General features: G+C 38.0%; 1 protein-coding gene across 4 annotated transcripts in view; it reads right to left on the bottom strand.

The window, feature by feature from the left end:
• Positions 1-61: 61 nt before the first annotated feature.
• Positions 62-23,975, bottom strand: part of LOC142982639 (E3 ubiquitin-protein ligase RNF123-like) — a 38,634-nt gene continuing 14,720 nt past the window's right edge. The window contains exons 13-35 of one of the 4 annotated variants that reach the window (XM_076129248.1): positions 23,490-23,543; positions 21,995-22,107; positions 18,379-18,498; positions 17,888-18,009; positions 15,574-15,681; positions 15,333-15,421; positions 14,067-14,172; positions 11,047-11,194; positions 10,605-10,701; positions 10,166-10,257; positions 9,001-9,150; positions 8,440-8,537; positions 8,128-8,210; positions 7,561-7,686; positions 6,905-7,067; positions 6,138-6,275; positions 4,138-4,211; positions 3,537-3,676; positions 2,994-3,179; positions 2,425-2,595; positions 1,969-2,080; positions 866-1,058; positions 62-321 (exon numbers count right to left, since the gene is read on the bottom strand). In XM_076129248.1, the coding sequence (XP_075985363.1) occupies positions 225-321; positions 866-1,058; positions 1,969-2,080; positions 2,425-2,595; positions 2,994-3,179; positions 3,537-3,676; positions 4,138-4,211; positions 6,138-6,275; positions 6,905-7,067; positions 7,561-7,686; positions 8,128-8,210; positions 8,440-8,537; positions 9,001-9,150; positions 10,166-10,257; positions 10,605-10,701; positions 11,047-11,194; positions 14,067-14,172; positions 15,333-15,421; positions 15,574-15,681; positions 17,888-18,009; positions 18,379-18,498; positions 21,995-22,107; positions 23,490-23,543 (2,780 nt within the window). In that variant the 3' untranslated portion in view covers positions 62-224. Of the gene's footprint in view, positions 322-865; positions 1,059-1,968; positions 2,081-2,424; positions 2,596-2,993; positions 3,180-3,536; positions 3,677-4,137; positions 4,212-6,137; positions 6,276-6,904; positions 7,068-7,560; positions 7,693-8,127; positions 8,211-8,439; positions 8,538-9,000; positions 9,151-10,165; positions 10,258-10,604; positions 10,702-11,046; positions 11,195-14,066; positions 14,173-15,332; positions 15,422-15,573; positions 15,682-17,887; positions 18,010-18,378; positions 18,499-21,994; positions 22,108-23,489; positions 23,544-23,975 lie in introns of all 4 variants that reach the window. The other 3 variants (XM_076129249.1, XM_076129251.1, XM_076129250.1) reach the window with 3 other exon arrangements.

Genomic DNA, 23,975 nt, shown 5'->3' with positions numbered 1-23,975 from the left:
GATGTAAAATTGGATCAATTGTATTGTCATTTAATTGGAAGTAATAAAACGATTTTACATCTATCATAATAAATAAAACATAATTTATTAAAAATATACCAAATTATTTACGCCATAACATACAAGAAATTATCACCGTACATTATTTTATAAAAATGATATAAGATCGCTATGATTTTCATAGATTTAATTACGTGTATCAACTTTGATGAAGTAAGATGGCGTCAATTGTTCGCTGGTTCTATTTCTCGCACAGAGTCAATCTCTGCTTTGCAGAAGAAACACTGTTTACTGTTTAGCAGGTGTTGCATTATACAGGCCCTGAAAAGAATATCAGGTATACATAAAATTAAATATACTTACAGAATTTCACATACCTTAAACAATCATCCTAGAATCGGTAGTTTACCGTTTTGGAGTCGTTCCCATTAACCTATCTACAGTAACGGTAGATGAACTACAGTTTAGTTACCTAGGTAGAGGTTCCTTTTACCTATTTTGCGCTTGTCTAGTGACTACAACAATACAGTAGCTCGATTCTTTACTACTATCGACTAATGACAACCGGCTAGCTATCAAAACAAAATTGCACGAATATCTGAGCAGCGCCTCTAGCGGGCTTCGTAAGAACTATTTTGGCAGTACATTTTAAATGTCAAACTATCGATGCTCGACAGTACCAATTGTAGAGAATTGCGCTACAGTTGAGGGGTGCCAAACCATAACGTATCAAGTGCTAGAAGTTAAATTTTCAGGAGATACAAAAAACACATGGTTTGCTCGGCATTGGTTGCATGCTCTCCTCAGTTCTATCTCCTGCTATCGTTAGGCTGCACCGGTGACTTGAGGACAGCTAGTATCAAACCTGCACGAGTGATGTCCACATGGCACAAAAGCGGAGTCAGCTGGCCGGGCGTAACATATAGTACACAGGAGTTCGGACTGCGCCCCGCTGGAGCCCGGAGACCTCGCCCTGATGATAGCGTCTTGTGCTACTCGCAACCGGTCTGCCACCAGCTCTAACGCTTTAAGTTCCTCGATAGTTACGTCTTCGGGATCTAAGGTGGAATTAAATTTGATGCTTAAAAGTATTCCTATCGCTACGATATACATTAAAGTGATAAAGACAGCATGCTACTTAAGAGTTGCCTAAGATTGAGACTTCTGCAGTAGACTTTTAGTGATTACTTGACGCGATAAAACTTTTGAAAAGGAATAAGGGCTAATGCTGTTTATAAAATGAAGAACTTCATATTTTAAAGACGGTTTTGGAATGAAGGCTGCTGCGTGTATTTGGTTTTTCCAATTAACACTTTTCGTAATGTCTTAACAATGGTCCATTGTAAAAACATTACGAAAAGTGTTAATTCGCAAAAAAAATATGTTATGAAAAAAGTTAACACCTCTTTGTTTTCAGTACCTTTCATAATTCGTTGAGAAGGAAAGGTGTGAACATTCTTTCAAATATGAAACCCAAAACGGAATAATTCATTTGTTCCCCTCATTTCTCTTTTTAGGGAACTTTTAACAAGTGTTCTGTTTCACACCCTTCAAAAGCATTAGGCCCCTCGCCCACGGCGAATTTTTATAGCGATACAAACGCGCTTCTAACGCGTGTTAGTCGCCTTTGCAACGCGCTACAGTAGCGATGCCAACGCGCTACTGCATCGCGACTATATTTTTACAAGTGCGACCGCGTCGGGCGACATCGGGGAGAAAACGGAGGGGGAGGGGGGCGGCGCGTGAATGGTAACCGCGATTGAATCGCGTTTGCAGCGCGTGGATGGAAACCGCGAGTGAATCGCGTTTGCATCACGACTGAATCGCGTTTGCATCGCGACTGAATCTGGGCCCGTGGGCGAGGGTACACAGCTAGCGACCGCTTTGCGCCTTTATCGACGCTACGCGACAGCATCGCGTTTGCATCGCTACAAAATGTCGCCGTGGCCGAGGGGCCTTAATACTAACATTTATAAAATGAGAAGTGACTTCTGTCCCTGGTCTTCCCCAGCATCATGTTGAGGCCGTCCATCTTGAAGAGTGGCTCCGTCACGAGCGCTTTTGTCACTTTGTCCAAGTGCTGCAATAATTATAATTATTTATGGAGAGAAAAAATCTTTACATCTTTTTGAAGACAAAAACTTTAATAGTCTACACTACAAACAAATTTGAATGCAAAATTATTTAATCTTTGTACCTTTAGGATTCCTGGTCACACTTACAAGAGTAATAAAACCTGTTGTACCGGGTAGATAATGGGACAGAATATGAAAATGCTGCTAAAATATAGGTATGTATAAAGGTTGACTACCCTAAACCTATCAAAATGCCATGAAAACCAAAATAGCTTATCAAATTGCAATAAACGAAAAATAAAGTCGATTTGTATTTAAAGGGTATTGGTATCTGGGTATTGGTACTAACATCAGGCGGGAGTTTAGGGTCCAGCATTCTGATCAAGCAGCCGGCCACCGGCGCGAGTGCGACGTAGTAATGGACCCGGTCAGTGTCAGGTAGACCTCGGGAGACCAGGCGCGAGAAGCTGGCACCACCCCCGCCGCGGATACACACGCGAGACACTACTGCCATCAGGATCTAAGTACAGGAATCATTTATCCATCGCCAGATGACTTTTTTATTGGAATAACTTTGGCGTCTCAACAGATTTTTTTCGGGACGTGAAAAGATGGCCTTGATGTTCGAAATAAATTAATAAAGCATTAATGAACATTTTTGTTTTAACAACATTAGATAACCAGTTCGATTTATAAAGTGACAGTAAATCTATGAAAACCGCTGTCAAAATTCCAATAAGCTTACAGGAAATTATTGCGAATTGGTGAACCAAGGCTTATTAAATAGTTGCTGAACTTAGATAAAAGTAAAAAGAATAACTATTAAGCAATTTGTACAGATTTTTCAAGTGCTGAAAGTAAAGTTCACCATATTGTCATGTAATAATATAAGATCTTATTCACACTTAGTACACAAACCTGGCAAGTCCTGCCCAGTAGCAATTCATTCTGGTTATCACAAGCTTCGGGCTTGGTGAGGAGCATCGGGGCCAGGTGTAGCGTCATCTCCAGCGCCCTCGCCAGCCCGTGGTACAGGTCGAAGCAGGTCGCGCACAGCTTGATCTGACGCGACTCTAAGTGGGAGTCCACGTCTACTCTGTCCATCTAGACATCATTTACGAAATAATTATTTTATTTTTTTCTTACAATGTCAAGTGCTCAACTTTTAAAAAGGTAGACAGAGATATCCATTTTAAAATACTCTAGGAAATCCACTAATTCGTAGTTTGCGAGGTTAAGAATTGGCTAAAGCAATACTAAGTTAGCAAGCTCTTGAAGAGATTCTCCTAGACAAATTTTTCATATGGATTGTTACATTACAAGTCGAAGCATTAATTACTTTAGTGATAAAATTCCAAGAGTCATCAGAATCACAGTAGGAACAGAATAAACACGATGATCGTATAATTACCATATTGTGATATTAGTAGTATATTACAATGAAAAATTGTGCTGTATAACCTCTTGCATCATAGTGATGAACTCCGAGAAGGCCCAGTTAAGTTGACTGAGCAGTGAGTTGAGGTACGCGGCGGCCGCGGTCGGGTGTGCCGCCAGGTAGTCCCTGATGCGACTCTGAATCACCTCCGACGGGCAAGGCCCTTGGGATTAGAGTTCACATTAGATTTAGAACACAAATTTTGGAAAGAAAATAAATAAATTTACTTTGAGCAAACAATATCAGCGGACGTCAAAGATAGTTGGTAGTAAAAAGTTTAAAGTAATTAATTACTTTACAATTAATACAAAAGTTTCATATAATATATTGGTGAGTAGTGAATTTACTAATATGTTGAGAAGGAACCTTAAACACATAACGGAGAATCCCTGAATGCGATTGATGCTTAACAATATTTTACAGACCGTTTAATCGAATCGCCGTTGCATGTGCGATCTTTGACTAGTCAACTGACTTGCACTTAATAAAATATCATTTTTATTTCCTACATACACAATCAGACATTATATTACGATCCACATTTAAAGGAGACACAAAGAAGTAAGCGGTACTAGAAATAATTTCTAAAGAAACTAACATAAAGTTATCAAATGCGAAACTTACCGAAGCACTGGCTCATGAGGCCGGCGTCGACTTTGGCCCCCAGGTTGTTGACAGTCGGCTCCCTGTCGCCGTACCTGTGTCACGTTCAATATACACACGTCACGTCTATCTATGTCGGCCATCTAATTTATTTAGCCAGCCGGCGACACACGCGCAGACACGCACAGAAGTATAGCTTTCGAAATTGATATAATACAATTATAGGATACGGGAATTGAAGCTATATGACGCCTTACAGGGTTCATGTCGACACTATAATATGAGAGCGAGTATAACTCATGAGAGCAATCAAATATTGAATTTGACGTAGACATTTTATCTTCGTATATCTAGTTTGTAGCATTTGTTTTTATTCCCTTGTTAAAATCAAACATGCAACTCGAAAATTTTAAAGTTATGATAGCAAAACGTGCAATAGATATCGGGAAATACACACTTTTTGCCACCGTTTCACCACTTTTTAATAAGTAGGTAGGTGTTATATTAAATGTAAAGAAATATAATTTTGACAGTTGTTTACATACATTGGCTGTCACTTTATCTTGCAGATAGGTTATCTGACACTTGTGTATTAGCCATGAAATAGCACCATTCAATAAAACTACGTTTGCGAGATTGTGTAGTAACCATTAAAGTTTATATCCGAACATTTCGTAGTCTATTTCTTAAGCTTTAGATTTTTGTAATCAAATATAAAAAAATAATAAGTAGTAAATGGCAAGAATAAGCATTTTCATCACGGACAAATATCACTTCAGTTAAACGAATCGCCTAGAAATACTGGCATTACTTACAAAGGTATAATTTTCTATCCAATCTTCGAATACCAAGTCCAATTTCAATATTAGTCCACTGTTATATATCTGTCAAATCGTCTCCGTGTATGGTACGTTCCATTTGGATATTGGTCATAAATCTGGATGATGTAGGTGCTGTATATCATGAGAGAATCGCTGATGAGTTGTTAGACGATATTGTTGATTTACTTGCAGTTTTCAATGAGTCACAGTGATAGGTTTTGTTGATTTGTAGATGTATTTTTGTCAAAAGTTGATTTTAGGAAATGGTGTTCTTTAGTCGATAAAACATAGTTTTATGTGTGTATGTATGTATGTATGAATGTATGTATTAATGTTTCTTGTTCTACAAAGATTCGGAGTTTTTGTCAGTTTAGTTTGGATTCAGCAAGTGACCTTTGGGTTTCAGAAATGGCAGTGAACAACAAGTTTGACCACTTAATCTAAAGAAAAGTATAGGCAATATTAAAGTATGCAAATTGCATAAGGTAATATTGTTTTACACACAATATTTAACACTGATTTCGCAAAGAAATTCATTACTATAAGCAATACTGTCTACCGTTTTACCTTCTTACTTACCTTGAAGAATAAGACTTTAATACCTTTAACTGTTAACTTCAGTTAAAAGGTTTACCTTAAAAGTTTTTACCCAAACAATTGTCTAGATTTTTTCCACTTCAGAAAACAATAGCAATTTAAAACGCTGACCTCTCCACACTATCTTGATTCTCTTAAAACAAAAGTTCCAAGTGCTCTTTGTTTTTCGTAAAATAATGGCTTGAAACAAGTTCAGTGTTTTATCAAGCGGTCCTTAAGAGTAGTATTGTTTTGCTCAAACTTGGCCGTTTAAATTGTTAAGAGCTAGTTTCTCAGCTTGTAAAGAAGTGTCAGATAACTAATCTGCTAAATAAAGTGACAGCAAAGGTATAAACAACTGTGTAAGTTCCATCTGACAAGCTATATGATAGATATCTAGAAGTGAAAAAAGCGGATTTTTGTCTAATTATATCGTACAGTTAGTGGTATCCAAGTGGAAAAATTGGTCAAGCCGCCTGAAGAATTTGATATGGTTTAATGACTGTTATCTTAATTGACAAGAACCGGGCTCGGCTGTTAATCTCAAGCACGGAGACGCTTAGTTAAAATGTCTCTAAGCATAACCTAGCGCTTTATATAATCATGTCTTAGTATAAGTGCTACCTGGCTGCTAAATGTGGCCACTGTCTGTGTCGGAAGCCGAACCCTGTGCCGTGCCAGAATCGTACCAGCACCCAGTTGGACTGCGCCCAGGCACGGTTCTGATATGGACGCACCAGCTCCTCCACCATTGACATCTGTCTGTCGATTAAAATATAGTTATACTGTCTACTTCGATGTTAAAATATATTATTAGTTTTAAGATGCTTTGATGTTGTGACGTGCCTATATTGTCAGTATTAATACTTTTTTATTTCAATCTATCCTTAATCTATACTAATCTATACTAACATTATAAAGCTGAAGAGTTTGTTTGTTTGATTGTTTGTTTGAACGCGCTAATTTCAGGAACAACTGGTACGATTTGAAAAATTATTTCAGTGTTAGATAGCCCATTTATCGAGTAAGGCTATAGGCTATATATCTTCACGCTACGACGAGCAGAGTATCAGTAAAAAATGTTACAAAAACGGGGGAAAAAATTACTCTTTCTCTCTAATGTGACGCAAGCGAAGTTGCGCGGGTCAGCTAGTTTCATTTAAAAATATATAAGTAATGAAAACTGATTACATCTCATTTAAAAGATCCTTACGTTCAGTAGATTTCAATAACAAGTCTTACAATGTTAACTTACACCTCTGCATACATCTACAGTTCTACACTATGCTACACTCTACTGGTAGCAATAGATCATTTGATAAAATGTGGAAATATGGATAAAAGTCCGTTTGTTTCCAGTATTTTTTTATAACTAAGATAGCAACACTAACTGTTTCATCGGCACTCTCTCAATAGCCCTCATGGTAGCTGGCTGCGTGGCGAACGACGCCAGGGTTTGGACAAGCGACTCCCTCGTACTGGCCAGTACTATGCGCTGGTCTGCAAACTCCGCGCACAAGAATGCTGCACACGATACCACTAGTTCTTCCCATTCTGTTACACAAAATATTTTCTTTAAAATAGTCATACAATTTTGACCGTTTTGGTAAGCTGGTTGCTCGTGAAAAGAAACGACAAGAAATTGCCGGGCTCTTTTTAATTGCGAATATATATTTTTGAAAAAAAAATATAGCCGGATAGCTCGGAGTTTTAGTAACGTGCCCTTTGCCCGGTATAATATGGCAATAGGCTCCCCTATTACATGGGATTATTGTTAGTAAATCTCGCTCATCACTACCAGAGCGTCGAGAGGTCATGGGCTCAATTCCCACGCGGAACGATTATTTGTGAGATCAACGAATAGTTGTACTTTGTGTCCGTTGTTTGTACGTTTGTAAAAGCCCCCGCAACACAAGAGACATTTTTAGTGCGGGATTTGTATTAAAACAGGAAATAAGAGCTCTCAAAAGAAGGTATTTATATCTTTGACCGCCATTAGTCGAGTATAGCCGACCGCGGCGGTCAAAGGGTTAAAGTATCTATGTACCTGGTATCTGCTGCACAGGGATGGTGGGATGCATGTATAACCTCAGCGTGTTGCACAGTTCCAACATGGCGTCCACGTGGTACTCCGGCACGAACGCGAAGAGCGACTCTGCAAATTCTTGACCACCTGTCTCTGATGTCAACGTTATGTAATACATCTACCATACAATACCAGGGGGGCAAATAGATCCTTGTTCATATAATTAATCCATGATCAGTAATAGCCGAGTAGTGTAAGCACACACAAGTGGTCGATGAATACCAATTTTAACCAGACCAATAACTTTCTAAAGACATGGCATAGGTCCGAAGGCAACACACCAATGACTTTTCGAAGTTATGTAAGTTAGATATAATGATAACTTGTTCTAATGGTGAAGGAAAACCTCTTGATGGAAACAGGCACGTCTGAAAGTTCTTTAAGATATGACAAATCCACAACCTGCATTCGGCCAGAGTAGTGGAGCCATAACTCCTCCCTCATCCAGTAATAGGTTATATTTTTGTTTTAATATAATATTGATCGTAATTATATTATTAAAAGTGGTAGTAATTACTATCTAACTACCTGTTAACTTACGGTTTGAAGACCCAACTTGTGAGTTGGAGCCGGTCTGTGGTGTGGTCGCTCTTGATGTCGGACTTTGAGGACTGCGCAAGAGTTAACAATGTACAAAGGTTAAGATAATAGGAAACTGTCACTTATCATAGCTGTTAAAACGGTCAATGTTATTTGAGTGTAAGATTGAAGCCAATATTCAAATTGCAAGGTAGTCTAAGTTTTTTTTGCGTTAGAAACCGCAATCGTTCAGCTCGATGGAAACCTAATATAGTACGATGTATAAATTGTTACTCGAGAGAAATCTATGTATGTAGGCACCTTTGGTCAGAACTGGATGTGTATTCCAACTGTAATGAAGCATAACTAGTCCCTCCAAGTATAGAACTCTTGCCAGGTAGAATTTCTTTACTTGCAACCTGAAATATTTTACCAGTTGACACAGAAATCGAAAAAAATACCCATTGTGGCAATCCCTAGAGCACAAATAAGTAAGTAAAGCCATCTAGTGACCAACTGAATTAAATTGAAAATCCTGAATCGCGTTAGCAAAGTTTGCCTCTTATGGAAGAGTCTATACAAAGTCTAGAAGCACATTGCCCAAAGCCTATTAAGCATGATTCTTTGATGTCGTAAGAGTACGAAAACCAAGATATTCAAAAGATCACAAGGAGTCACCGAAGTAGTAGTAAATTTTAGGTTCCCAACCTTTTGCGGACTGCCACCACCTTCATAAGGAAAACGAGATACATTCTTTACCTATAGTAAATTCAATTTAATAATTCTCGTTGTTTAATATTTGTCTTTGGACCCCCTACAAAATGTCCTCGTTGGGCACCTTTAGAAAGATAAATATATTAATCGTATTTAAATCTATATAACCTGTACATGTGCCGCGTAAGCCGGGTCTGAGGACAGCCTCAAGGAGTGCAGAGTGCCAGCGAAGTGCTTGGCCAGTTCCACCTGCCTCTGCTTAGTCCAGATCGCGCCGATCACCCATCCCATTTGCAATGAACCTATCTCCAACTTCTCCTATAGGGTAGAATGGTCAGAGAACAAGAAATAAGGTTAATCTATACTAATATTATAAAGCTGAAGAGTTTGTTTGTTTGTTTGTTTGTTTGAACGCGCTAATCTCAGGAACTACTAGTCCGATTTGAAAAATTCTTTCAGTGTTAGATAGCCTATTTATCGAGGAAGGCTATAGGCTATATAACATCACGCTACGGTCATTAGGAACGGAGTAGCAACGAAAAATGTTACGAAAACGGGGAAAATTTTGACCCATTCTCTTCAGTGACGCAAGCGAAGTTGCGCGTGTCAGCTAGTAAATTATATTTTTATTGCAGTAGCTGCTGCCAATGATTTCGCCCGAGTGAAATTATTTCCCCGAAATAAAATGTTTTCTATACTAATATTATAAAGCTGAAGAGTTTGTTTGTTTGTTTGTTTGTTTGAACGCGCTAATCTCAGGAACTACTGGTCCGATTTGAAAAATTCTTTCAGTGTTAGATAGCCTATTTATCGAGGAAGGCTATAGGCTATATAACATCACGCTACGGTCATTAGGAACGGAGTAGCAACGAAAAATGTTACGAAAACGGGGAAAATTTTGACCCATTCTCTTCAGTGACGCAAGCGAAGTTGCGCGTGTCAGCTAGTAAATTATATTTTTATTGCACTAGCTGAATGATTTTGCACGAGTGAAATTATTTCCCCGAAATAAACTGTTTCATATTATGTGTTAACCAAGGCTACAAAGTATCTGTTTACCAAACGTCAAAATCTGTTCAGTAGTTTTGTCATGATTGAGTTGCAAACACATCCACTGTTATATTCACAATAAACATAAAATACATAATATATCAAATGCATTAATCTTTTCGTTAATACAGTAGATTCATAACTAAATTTACGCCATGCATATATAATACCACATAGCCTGAAAATTGCTCGCAATAAGTATCTTTACATTATGGTCCAATGTATGATTAAAATAAACAATCATGATCATTGCAAATACGTAGAGAAATTAACGAATGGTTACCTCATAAACACTCTTGGATCTCTCCAATTCCCTCAACATCTTTTCCATCAGCTGGTGTTTTACTCTTTCCTCATCATTCAGTTCATAACTGGCTGAAAAAAGTCATCATTACTACAGGTCCAACAATTTAGTAAAGAGCCTTGGCGTACACGATTCAGCAAGAGAATAATATATAATTTCATGTATGTCCACGAAAATCAACTATAGCAGGGAATTATCTGAAGCATAAGTCGGCGGATGACTGACGCTCAAAATTCTACATTTTGTATACCTTTGCCAGTCGCGGACCTTGCACAAAAGGTTTTTCTACGAAGTGGTTGGACTATAAACATATTACTGTAACTAGACTTCATAAGGCACACTACATATGAATAATATAAATAGTATTTAAAACAAATACAAATTTTCTGTTTTTTATAGTGATTACTAAATGATAAACCTTTTGCTTGCATCTCGGTGTGTACGGTGTATATCCGATGTTCAATGTCGTGGAGGCAATCCGCCATGTCCAATTGATTATCTCGCAGTTCACATAACTGTTCCAAAAAACAATACAGTGATTCACATGAACAAATTCACGTAGAAACTATATTACGGCTTTAAAATTAAGTAATTTGAAAATAGTGCAAGAAAAATTGCAGTGAAACGATTACTAATCAGTGCCCCTAGCCCATTTCGCAAGAATTATTTTTGTTGAACGAATTTTAAATGTCAAAGCTAGTCGATAATACCAGAAATCGCGCTATAGAACTAAAGCACAGGGCACATTTAAAGACGCGGTTTCAAACTTAATGGAAAAAATATTGAGTTTTACATTTACCTACAGCATCGGTTATGTTAAAAATATTAATAAGCATTAATTTAAGAATACGATGGCGTACCTTCTCAGCATATTTGATGGCAGCTCCATGGTATAAAGCAAGGAGACCGTCCACTAGCCTCAGGTAAGCTGTTCTGACGTCAATGGCTCCAGCTCCGGGCATGGTGGATCTTGTACCTTTCAGGGCTAAGGCTGTTTCACCTGTAGCCCTAACAAAAAAATAATATAGAATTGTGGAGTGAGTATGTGAAATGTGGGTGGTTTCGCATTTAATACTAAATTGCTCAACGTTTCTTAAGAACGTGTTAACACGATGAAGAATCTTAAAGGTCACAATACCTTATTTGTAACTCGACGTTTCCACTGACACCGGTCGTGTTTTAAAATAACCATTAATTCTTTTAAATTGATGAAACGCAATAAAATGTGTCTTTGTCAAAAGCAATATTTTTACAAAATAGAAATAATATGCAGAGAAAGTTGCGATCTGATCCCCATAACGTTATATTAAAAATCACCTACAGGAGATACCGCAATTTCTGTAATAATTTAATTAAAAAACTTAGAAGAAAATATGATAAGGAACAATTACAAAAAGCAAATAAGAATACAAAACAAATATGGAACACAATAAACAATATAACTCATCGCAAACCAAAGAAAGCTTTAAATTCAGAATTATTAGATATAAAACCTACCCCTCAGGCTTCGGTAGATCACATAAATGATTTCTTTTCCAATGTTGGGAAAACTCTAGCTGAGAACATTATTTGCTCACACCAACCGCAACTTCCTCACGGTCCTGATCCCATGATACACTCACACAGCTCCTCCTTCGTGCTTCTTGAAACCGATCCTACTGAAGTCTATGATGTCCTAATGAGTCTTAAATCAGACAGCGCTCCAGGTTGGGATAATATCTCAACTAAATTCTTAAAAACTGCCCATGAATTAGTCGTACCACTGATAACACATCTCACTAACTTATGTTTTAACCAAGGTAAATTTCCATCTGTGTTGAAGCAAGCCATAATTACACCGGTGCACAAGGGTGGAGGCAGAGACGACATAAACAATTACAGGCCTATCTCTGTCCTGCCGGCCATATCTAAAATCATTGAAAAGCTCATTAACGTCAGACTACATAGTTACACACATAAATATAATATCATATCAAATGCTCAATACGGTTTCAGACATAAATTATCGACTGAAGAAGCAGTGACAGCATTGACCACTCATATAACTAAACTGGTAGACTCAGGAAAAAAATGTTTAACCGTATTCCTTGATCTGAAAAAGGCCTTTGATACCGTTTCTGTCCCCATCCTTGTGCGTAGTATGGAAAATGTCGGCATAAGAGGGAGTCCGTTAGCTTTATTAACGGATTACCTTCGAGATCATAGACAAAGAGTTAAGGTAGGCGAATATATTAGTGACGAGACATACGTGACTTACGGCGTCCCACAGGGCAGCGTATTAGGACCGACTCTTTTCTCTATTTACATAAACCAGCTTTGTAATATGGTGCCGAAAAATGGCCGTGTCTTCTCATATGCAGACGACACGGCCATTGCTTTCTGTGGCGATACATGGGAATCTGTATATAAATCTGCTGAAAGGGGTCTGTTCAGTATTACAAACTGGTTGAGTTCACATCTCCTAACGCTAAACATCTCCAAAACAAAATACATTGCATTTACCATCTACAACAACACACAACCTGGATCTAACAAAACACTCAAAATCCACTCTTGCGATATGATTTGTACAAACTGTTCCTGTCAAAGTATTGAAAAAGTGACTCACATAAAATATTTAGGTGTAATATTAGATCAGCGACTATCCTGGCATGTACACACAGATATGACCATTGCCCGTACCAGGAAACTGATATGGATTTTTAAAAACCTACGACATGTAATGACTAAAAAAATGCTGACAGAAATCTATGTCTCCTTGGCTCAGTCAATTCTGATTTATTGCATACCCGTATGGGGTGGAGCAACGAAGACGAAGTTCATTGAGCTAGAGCGAGCACAGAGGTCTCTAATAAAGGTCATGTATTCCAAGCCATATAGATTTCCAACCAACGAGCTGTATTCCCTCAGCAATATACTATCAGTCAGAAAATTATTCATTCTCCATACTGTGATAAAATTACACAAAGTATTGCCCTACAAGCCACTTCTAACGGAAAGAAGACGAAAACATCGCGTTGCACCGACAGAATATGTTAAGACTACGTACGCTAAAAGGCAATACTATGCAAAGTCCGCTTTTTTATATAACAAAATCAATGATCTACTCAATATCTACCCCTTGTCAACTAAAGACTGCAAAAAGACAATAGCTCAGTGGCTGAAGGATAAAACCTATGATGAAATAGAAGACATGCTGCAAGCATCCCCACTGTAAATGTAGAAGCACGCATGCATTACACACACACTGATACATATTTAGGTACACACAACACACATCCACCCACACACATGCGCAAACACACACACACACACACACACACACACACACACACACACACACACACGCGCATACACACACACGCACATGCGTTCACACACACACACACGTTTTCTTAAAAAAATGTTAAAAAAAGTTTAATCTAACTCTAATTCAAAAACCTGTAATTTATAACTTTGTATTAGTTAGAATATAAGTGCATGTCCTTTTTTTTATATCTTTCCTTGTACACCACTTTTATCATTTTAAAATATGTTACTGAAGAGCGGGGCCTCCTAGCACAGGTATATCTTTTACTTAAAAGGAGGTCTCTATTGTAAGATTCAATGTAAAGTTGTACTAGTTACTGCAATAAAACATTTTTATTTTTTTTTTATTTTTTTAATAAGGTTAAGGAGTACGGGGCTAATGTCGTCATAGTGTTTACATTTTGTATGACACCGTGACGTCATGCGAAATTTTTATCTCCACGTAGGTATCGCCGTAAATATTTGAGTATGTATACAAAAAGAAAAAATACGCGTAAAATATTTTTCCACAACCAAACGGACTAAAATATAAACATTAGTTACCATCCCCATTATAATGTTATAATCTTACCTGTTCGGCATGGGCGGCATAGTAGGGTGCATGAACCTAGCCATGGAGGATATCACCTGCGGCAGTGTGGCGAGTCCCGGAGAGCCGGCCGCCATGTCGCTCACTCCTGGGAAGTTGAAATAGTGACCTGTTCAAGTAATGTCGATGACTGCTCAAGAGATTTTCACTGCAGTATATTAGCTCTTAATTTTTTTTATACTTTCGTGTGGTTTAACTTTTGCGGTCCATGAGTTTTGTGATTGTGCATTATTTAAAACTGGTCTCTGCGCTTTGTCGCGAAAATATTTTTCAAGGTAAAAATTAACCCAGATGTTGTTTTAGGTTGTAATCTATATAGTGCTCAATGTCATCAACATCCGTTCAGTAGTTTCAGCATAATTAAAAAAAAACAAACATCGATCCTAACTTCAAATCATCTTAACATCCAAAATTGATTGATTTCTCCAATGCCTAACGTCATTCAACAACTCCCAAATAAGTATTTTCGAGCAATAGTTTATCATAATCTAATCTTGCAAACAAATTTACAGACGCTGTTTCAAAATAACTTAAAGCAAAGATTGTCGCTGTTTATTACTTTTAATACTGACAGGGGCCAGAGCTCGTCTTATTATAAGTTAAGCTGTACACAGCGGTAACTTGGCAACGTAACTCGCTCTAATAAGTAGCCTCACTGAATAAGTTATTTAAGTTCGAGCTCACCCTCCCTGGGGAGTTTTAAAAATTTGCCTTGTTTCTTGTGACAACGATAATATAAGTCCTCTTAATTGAGTCCCGTGAGAGACTTGGGATTTAAAGAACCTATTTTTCCGGCTCACGAATTTTGTTTGCGTAAATTACGTTATAAAAACTATTTTGGTTTTAAGAATTGCCTATTTATCACATAAAACATAACATATTTTTGATGTTTTGGTCTAAAATATACGATGCATCTATCAACAAATTCTTTCCAGTATATAGTTATTGCATCAGAAATAAAATCTAACACAGTCATCTTAACTTTCATATTTAAAATTTTAGTAGGTTTTTTTGCAATAACTTTATCAATAGCTTTGTACTTTAAAAATATTATTAGTTATTGTAATGTTGTTCAATACAAATAAACAACGAACGATAAACGACTTGCTGCCCCCTAAAATAACAAATATTTCTTAGTTAACTATTACCCACTTCTTCTTAAAAGGTGTTACATTAAAATAGAAAGCTCACAGAAAAAAGAATTTGCTTTGTTTCAGATGAAACAAATAAAACTGTGTTTTAAAGTACCTGTATCGATGCCGCCAGCTCGATTGTAATTCGGCTCAAAACTTTGTATGAACGGATTGTCTTCTCCCAATACGTTGACCAGATCTTGTCTGCAAAAAATATACACATTTACAACACACAAAATTACACTTCACATTCAAAACAATAAAGTCGAAATTTGATTAAAAACTGTTTGAAAATTTTCGAGATTTGTGTCAAAGGGAATACGACTTTATAAATATGAAGTTTAGGTTGTTATTACCTTAAAGTTCTAACAAGAAAAGGCAAGACCCCTCCCAAACGGTCTACATTGTAGAAGTCGAGCTCGCCGTCAATAAAAGTCCTGGCCGGTAAATGTGGAGGTGAGTGCCTGAAATATAAATTGTGCAATTTGAAGGAAAAGTGCTCATTCACGTTGACTAGCGGGCGCGGTGGCGGGCGCGGTGGCGGGCGCGGTGGCGGGTGGTCGCGAAATATCAAACATATGGCGTAGTTCCCAAGTGTTCACGTACAAACCGTACGCGCGGTCTAAGTAGCGGGCGAGCTAGCGGTGTCGCGCGCGGCCCGCGCGGCGTGCTCGCGGCAATATCAAACGCGTGAAGATGTTCGTGTGTGTTCACGTCGAACTAGCGGTGGCGGGCGCGATTCACTCGCGACGTCAAGTAAGTTCAGCCAGTTTGAGCTTGTCGCTAGAAACAAACGCCTGGCGGCCAACGTGAACACAAATCGCCACGTCCCCGCGCTCGCGACCGCCACCGCGCCCGCGAGTTCCAACGTGAACAAGCACAAACACACTTGTACCGAGGGATAACGTATCTTATGCCGCGTCCGCACGCTTGCCAAACCTCAACAAGCGCCCACAAATTCAAACGTGTGGAGAGAGTGCTTGCCATGGTTTGTGAAGGTTTGCAAGCATTTGTAGCCGTTCCGATCGGGTGTCGGTTTTTTGACACAAATCAAAGGGAATTTGCCGCAAGCGCTTGCGACGCATCCACATGTTGGTGCGCGCTCAGTTTGGTTTGTGTACTGGAGGCGAGCAGACTTAATTCTCTTTCTATATGGAGCCAATCTTCTGACTCCGAGGGCATTTGAAATGATCGCATATTATAGAATATTGATCGTTAGTAGTTTTTTTTCTTATCTTTTTAATAAAATTAACTTAAACCAAATGTTATGGCTGATATATCCTCAATATCCAACACGTCCGTTATGCTTGCCTCTTCAGAACTTACTAAGTCACTCGCAAGCGTGTGGATAGCGATGTTTGATTCTCTAAATCAAGCCAAACGTTTGTAGAGGTTTGGAGTTTGCGGCAAGAGCCAAACGTGCGGACGCGGCATTACGTATCATATTGTTTGTTCCAAGCATCGGACGCGTATTGTTCCTCTGATCAGATAAATAGTGAATTACTTCGGACCTTATTTATGGGTTCCAATATTTGTTGGATTGTGTTACTTTTTATGAAATGGACCTTGAAGGGTCTTAGAATGTTGAATTGGATGTTTTTTTCAGGCTGTGGTTTGATGTATTTTATTTTACTGGATATCGAATCAATAAAATTGTTTAGTAAAATCTCGCTTTTTAATATGTATTCATGTCCATCGTTTTAAATTATATAAATTCTGTATTTAACACACTTGTATAAAACGGGCTGGAGCAAGAGACGCATCAGCAAGACACTTGATATTTCATACTTGTCTACGACTATTTGTCAAAAGACAGAGAAACAAGGACAAAACGTGTCTTGTCAAGGTGGATTAGCAACATGACAAGTAAGAACAACACAAACACGAATATATTTTTGAAAGAACGATTTTTTTGAAGTTATTTTTTATTACAATGCTTATCTCGTGGTCAACTAAACTTGTAGACCGGTATTTTCTGTTCAAGAAAGAAAAACATTAAAAGCAATTTCAGGTGTACCAACACTTCACGTGTGAATTTTATATTAAAAGATAGAAAATGTTCTTTTCACACCTGCCTCGTAACGATAAGGGTTCACAATAACTTAAGGAGATTCCGCGTTTGTGTTATTTACTTATAAATATGTATAACACCTTTTATTGGTGAGAATGGAATGGGAATGAGAAGAGATATTTTCAATGAAAGTATGTGCGTCTGTGTGCTACGCGTCTTAGTGATACGGATAAGCTACGCTTTTGCAAGTGCTACGGGATTGCGTTACGATCCGTGTGCTACGCGTCTAGGTATCACGGATAAGCTACGAGATAGTGCTACGAGACCTTGTAGACTGTGCTACAGGTCTAACGCTTTAGCTTAATAGAAATACAGTTAATTATTATAATAGCAACTGTGGAAAACAAAACTAATATCGTCGTTTAAGTTCTATCACCACGTAATTAATTTTTTGGCAGTTTTGACATTTTGATGTCATGGGTACAGAATCAAAAGACGAAATTGAAATTTGACTCTCCTGAAAAGTTGCTAAAAATTACTTACGTGGTGATAGAACTTATACGACGATATGTAATCGATACAAAAAATATTCTCTTTTTTTTTAAATGTTAGTCGATAATTAATGTATGTTTTTAAATAAATAATGGACAGTATCTTACGGGTTTCCAATGGGGTTTTCGCTCCATAACTTGAGTACAGCAGTGAGTAGTCTTGAGTGAGCGCACCAGGAGATGGCTGGCGAGTTGCGGGAGATGTTGAACAGCCTCTGAAAGAAAGCCTCCTGACACCTTTTTATCGCGAAGTGTCAGCGTTTTAACAGACATGTGGTTTCACGTATCTTTGTTGCCATAATACAGTGACGGATTGCCAAAAGCTAGACTTTTCTTTATTATGGACTATACAATACAATAACATACAATAGAATTTTTGTTCTGTTACCTTACAAACCTCCCCATTAATACGATATGCTTTTCAAGCTATTTGTGGACCATATCTAGGCGTGATTTAAGCAATTTGATTTTAGGCCTATTTAACACAGGACTACGGGTCTCGAAAACCGTGTTCCTATCAATATTTAGCCTTATCTCAGTAGCTAATGTACAACCTTCTTAAATTGTACTATCAAGTGAGTTCGAGAGAGTATAGTTACCATGTCCAATATGCAGTTGTCCATGATGTATCTGCGGAACTTCTCCAGAAATATCTTCCTGGTGGACGGCACCATGTTCGTGCCGTCTGTATTGTCTAACAGCATGAGGAGGAACTCCAGCTAATAAGGACAATTGATGAAGGTTCGTAAAAATGTTGTCTGCCTCCGTGGCGCAGTTAAGGTCGCCACGCCGCTACCATTGTGTCAGGAGGTCATGGGTTCGATTCCCACGCCCAACTATTTGTGCGATCCACAAACAGTTGTTTCGCGTCTGGTTTTAATTTGTGTCCGTTGTTTGTATGTTTGTAAAAATCGTCGCAACTCAATGAAATTCTTAGTGCGGGAGTCAAGAAAAAAAAATGGATTCGAAATTAGTTGCCTGCCTCAGTGACGCGGTCGTTAGTGTCGGATGATGTCGGGGTCTCGGGTTCGTTTCTCAGGTGGAGCAAAGTGCTATTGGTCTTTTCTAATTTTATTTAAGATTATTGTAAACCGAACTCTGGGCTATGAGTTTAGTAGCGTGTCCGGTATATAGAAAAAGGTTCGGACTACATTTCATAGGACTGTAAATGGCGAAACGTAATTGTATTTCAAACATCTCCGTCTATACCTTCGGGTATAATAGGCATGATATATCGTATATATGTGAAGACTGAAGTGTTATATAACATAGCATAACATATTTAATATTATTATATCCAAAAAAGTAGAAAACGGTGCCAAATTAAAACGACAAATTGTGTCGTACTAAGACCTCTTGCCAGAAGGGTATATTTCCAAAGCAACAGTGTATTTCAAGGCGAAGGCAATTACCATTGCAATTGGCAAGTATTTTACATAACAGCCGCGGGTTGGGAGACAACGTTGCCAAATTAACCGAACGTGTAGCCTCGACCTAAGGGGAGACCGTGAACTTTGAATGTTGCTGTTTATTGAGGGAATGAGTTAGATAGATTTGTGGTTAAGGTTGCCACGGCAATACCTTTGCATCTAGAGGTCGAAGATTCCATTCCCACACATAACAATTGTTATTGCGATCCAGTAATAGTTGTTTCGGCTCTGGTTGTCCTTTATTTGTCTGTCTGTAAAAGTCCCCGCGATACAAGGGCACTTCAAAGTGCGAAAGGTGGCTTAAATTATCTTTATAAGTGACATTCTGTTGTCTCTGCTTACCCGTATGGGAAAAGTCGTGATTTTATGTACGTATGTATAAATCTTCATATTACATGTTAAAGTTTATGTTTTACTAAATACTAGGGGTAATAGTAAAGGGAGTTCTAAAAAAGTATTTTGTAATGGCTTGCAAAATACATAAAAAACTGCATTCAATTTCGAAGATAAGACTTTCAAATTGTTTCTGAAAGCAAAACTTGCTGAAATATGCTTTCATGACTGTTGGCAACAACTCCGTTTATTAATACACTGTCGCGAAAATACAAAAACAAGCTTTCAAGTTTTCGCTTTAAGACTCTCAAAAGGCTGTTGAGAATTTCCAAAGTAATTTGTCACCAAAATTCAGTGCATTTGGACTTCATTTGTGAATCAGCACCTGGACTTGTTCCAACAAGTTTTCCCTGACCTCTGCGGTTCTTGAATAATATAGAATCAGTTGATTTTCATTTCACGGAAGTGAAAGTTGGCACTTCCGGGGCATAATTAATTTCTTCTGATGTACTCATTTATTTCTCGCTGTGGTAAATATGAATCACCAAAATGTATATAGGCACATTTTTGAACAATTGATCTAAATAGGATGATTATCAGTCGGTAAACGATTGGTGGGTTAAGCAACCGTTGGCGCGGTAATTCTATAGATGGGTGACCGCATTATGGTATTTGAGTTGGGTGACTCCGTGCTTCGGAGGGCACGTTAAAAGTCAGCCCCGGTTGTCGTCTACTAAGATAACAGTCGTTAAGTCATATCAAAGACCTTTCGGGCGGCTTGAACAACTTTGACACTAGGTTGACCACTAATCATACGGTATGTGTGAATGAATGACTGTCATGACAGGGTTTGTATAGGAACGATGGGATCGAATTTCCCACGCAAATGAAATTAACGGGATAAATTTTTACTATACTTGGGAAAAGTTGGGCCATTCCCCTATAAACGAAATGTGTACATGGGATCGGTGGGATCGAAATTATCACGGGAATAGAATCAACGGAATAAAATTGTACTAAACCGGGAAAAGTCGCGCAAGTCCTCTAGAAACGACATATTTGTGGTATAATATCGAGCTATATTTACCACGAAAACAGAATTAATTCTGAGAGGATATAGATGTAAATGGAGCAAGGTTGTTCCTGCCAAATAGACTAATAGAGTGTCCGATATGTGTTCTATTTATAGAATGTTTTGGCAAATTGATATTAACAGAAAAAGGCTATGTTATTGTAGATTTGCTATCTATAGGAAAATAAAAAATGTGTTACAATGGCGTTTATAGATATTTTTTTTTACAACTCCCGCACTATGAATTGCTCTTGCGTCGCGGGGACTTTAGACCAGACCCAAAATAATTATTTATGGACCGCACAAATAATTGCTCCGTGTAGGAATCGAACCCACGACCTCCCGACGCAATGGAATCGGCGTGGCGATAAATATAAACCTCTAGTTAAGTTTTTGTCAAAAATGAATGTTATTTTATTCTGAGAATATTTATTTCTGCATGATTCCTATCTCTGTATGATTTCTGTCTTGTAGGACAAGATGTGGATGAAGGAAAGTTTGAAGGGATCCTAGTAACTGGCATTATTTGGTTCAACTAGCATTCTGCCTATACGTGTACAAGGTGTATTTTAAAAGTATGTATAATGATATCAACAGTCTAAAATGATACAATAAGCATCGAAGACGCGTGGTAAATCCACACATGTGTGTGTGATCATGTGCATCACGCATGAGCGAGTCGTCGGCGTGAACCACTGAACAGATACGATCTCAGCTCACTGTCCCGTGCACAGCTTGACGTCTCAACACCTACCACTTGTTTACAAGTTACGAGTGTATCTGTACTACATACTTTGACAACACTTTATAACTAGAGTTGTTGCGGATGCCGATTCTTAGAAAACTGCGGATGCGAATGCCGATACGGAGTTTTGTATTCAAACATCCGCAGATGTGGATTTTTGAGTACAAAACAAAACAAAAATGTTTCACGTTGGGGTTGCAGATGTAAATGTCTGAATTATAACGAATGTTCTGCGTTCTGGTCTTGTAGATGTCGATACTAATATCCGCAACACACCTGGTTGTAACGTTTTGCGCGAATCACGCTCATAAACTTTATAGCGTTGCTGTACAATTTGTTGTATTTCTAAAATACAGAGATATTTATTTCGGGTTAAGCAGGCTGCTTTTTTGAAGCGAAGCGAGTCTGTGGTGTGAAGAAACGGAGAAAAAATATCAATTGTAAATTGAAAATGAAAATTGAAACAAAAAATTGAATTGTTAATATTCATCCGTTTTTCTGCACCGCAGCCTCACTCCAGGTCAATGGACAAGCAGCGTTGGTTTGTACTTTTTGTAATTTGTTTTATTTGTTGCTAATTTTTAGGTAAGAATAATAATCTGTCTCTAATAAATAAGTACATCATAATATGTTACCTGAACTTGTTCTAAAGGCTCCACTGCCTTAGTAATCTTGGCGCAGTCTTCTCTGTACTCAGCTTCGATAATAGCGTCGTCTTGTGATCTTGTCAGGAATTTTGATATTTTATCTGTAAATATTAACTCCTTTATTAGGCCGATTTTTTTTCAAAATGTTTAATTTTTCAAAATATGAAGCAAACTAAATCAAATCGTTAATTAATTTTATTTTAATCACAGTAACGGCCAGTTGGGAAAGTAAGGCCAATAAAAAGAGCTGGCAAGAAACTCCGTATTGCTCTTTAAGAAGAAGATTGTCAAATATTTTTTTACATTTAAAGTAAATATATCTATGGAATGTTTGACGAACTTTGTACGCACTTTCATAATCTAACGCTCTAAGCGTTAGTGAATACAATTGCCGATTACGCCTTAGTTTCAGTTTAAGTTCCTAAACGGGGATTATAGCAAGCGGAAAAGCAGTCAAAATCCATCGTGAATGAATTGAGCTCGTCCAAATCCGTACCGCAGTGAACCAAATATAGGCTAGCTACATTATATAATCTGCCGCGGTCAGCTGCAGCGGTCATCCGCGTCGCACTACAAAGTGCCTAAGTGCTATTGGGTAATAGTTTTTCCCTTTCGAAATAGTTTGGAGTCTGGTAACGTGCCAGGTATAACCAATAGGCTTGCCTTTTATTGCATTGAAACAATATTATGAAAATAAGGTATGTTTTATACATCACTGTCTGCATCTAAGTCGAGCAATACATTACGCCACACGTTGGCCCCAACGCTCGTACCAACGTTGGACTGCAAACTCGGTGTGGCGTACACACGTTGGCTAATAAACTAGTTCTGTCTTGTTAGATCGCGAGCGTTGGAGTAGATTTCTTTGATAGGACCGACACGGGCTGGCCAACTACCAACGCTAGCCCCAACGTTGGGACCAATGTCATTATCTAGATCCCCACGTTGGACGAATAGCGTTGGGGCCTATATTGGGGCCAACGAGTGGAGCTGGCGTTATACGTTCGGCACCGAACGTTCCGTTCAACACATTTGCTGTTTTATTAAGTCGCATTAGTCGAATGATGGGTTAATTACTGACTACAGTTTTGCGACGAAAAGTTGTCGGTAAGGAATAAAATGGTACACTATCGCTGCATAGTATAAAATAATGTCGCTTTACGCTCTATGCACCTATGTTTGCTTAGATCTTCAAAATTTTCCCAAATAATTCAAGACCAAAATTAACCAAATCAGTCCACCCGTTCTCGAGTTTTAGGGAGACTAACGAACAGTATTAATTTTTATATAATAATATATAGATAAGGTTTTTTGTTAAATAACCTTTTAAACCGGGGGAAACCGAGGCGCGCTATTATTTAACTAGGTTTTGTACTTATACTGTTATTTCTTCACGATTTACGACACCCCGCGTGTTAAATTATGACGCAATATAATCTAAGTGTTGCGTACAAAGATTTATTATAATAATATTCATATCCACCTGTCCCAGTTGGCGCGAACGACGAGTGCCTTATAGTTCCCTTCTCAGCCATTTCTGCGAATACATAATAATTTTATTACTGTTATTTTTTATATAAGTTACAGTTCATAATTTATGCAAAGGGAATGTGCCGCCGTTTTGTGTCATTCAGTTTATAAGGGTGAAAGTTTGAAATATATCGTACTAGCTTCTATTCGTGAATATGTCCGATTAAAAATCTGACCAAAATATCCTGTGTTCAGGTAAAAAACTAGGTACCTGAAATTCGTCTGAATTTCGTCAAAATCCATTCAGAAGTTTTTAAGTGACATACAATACATACAAACAATTTTTTCATTTAGAATATTAGTAATGTTCAAAATGGTTTAAGCAATTGTCGCAAATTGTAAACTTTTGATTTATTTTTTTTCCATCGTTCTGCTTCTACATTCACAAGCATTTAGCCTTTCATATTAAGTAAACATTTAAATATAACAGTCGTTTATA

Source organism: Anticarsia gemmatalis, chromosome 22 (assembly GCF_050436995.1).
Source record: "Anticarsia gemmatalis isolate Benzon Research Colony breed Stoneville strain chromosome 22, ilAntGemm2 primary, whole genome shotgun sequence".
Classification (NCBI taxonomy): domain Eukaryota; kingdom Metazoa; phylum Arthropoda; class Insecta; order Lepidoptera; family Erebidae; genus Anticarsia; species Anticarsia gemmatalis.
Note: the sequence above shows the minus strand (reverse complement) of the source record. Positions and strands in the feature narration are given on the sequence as shown.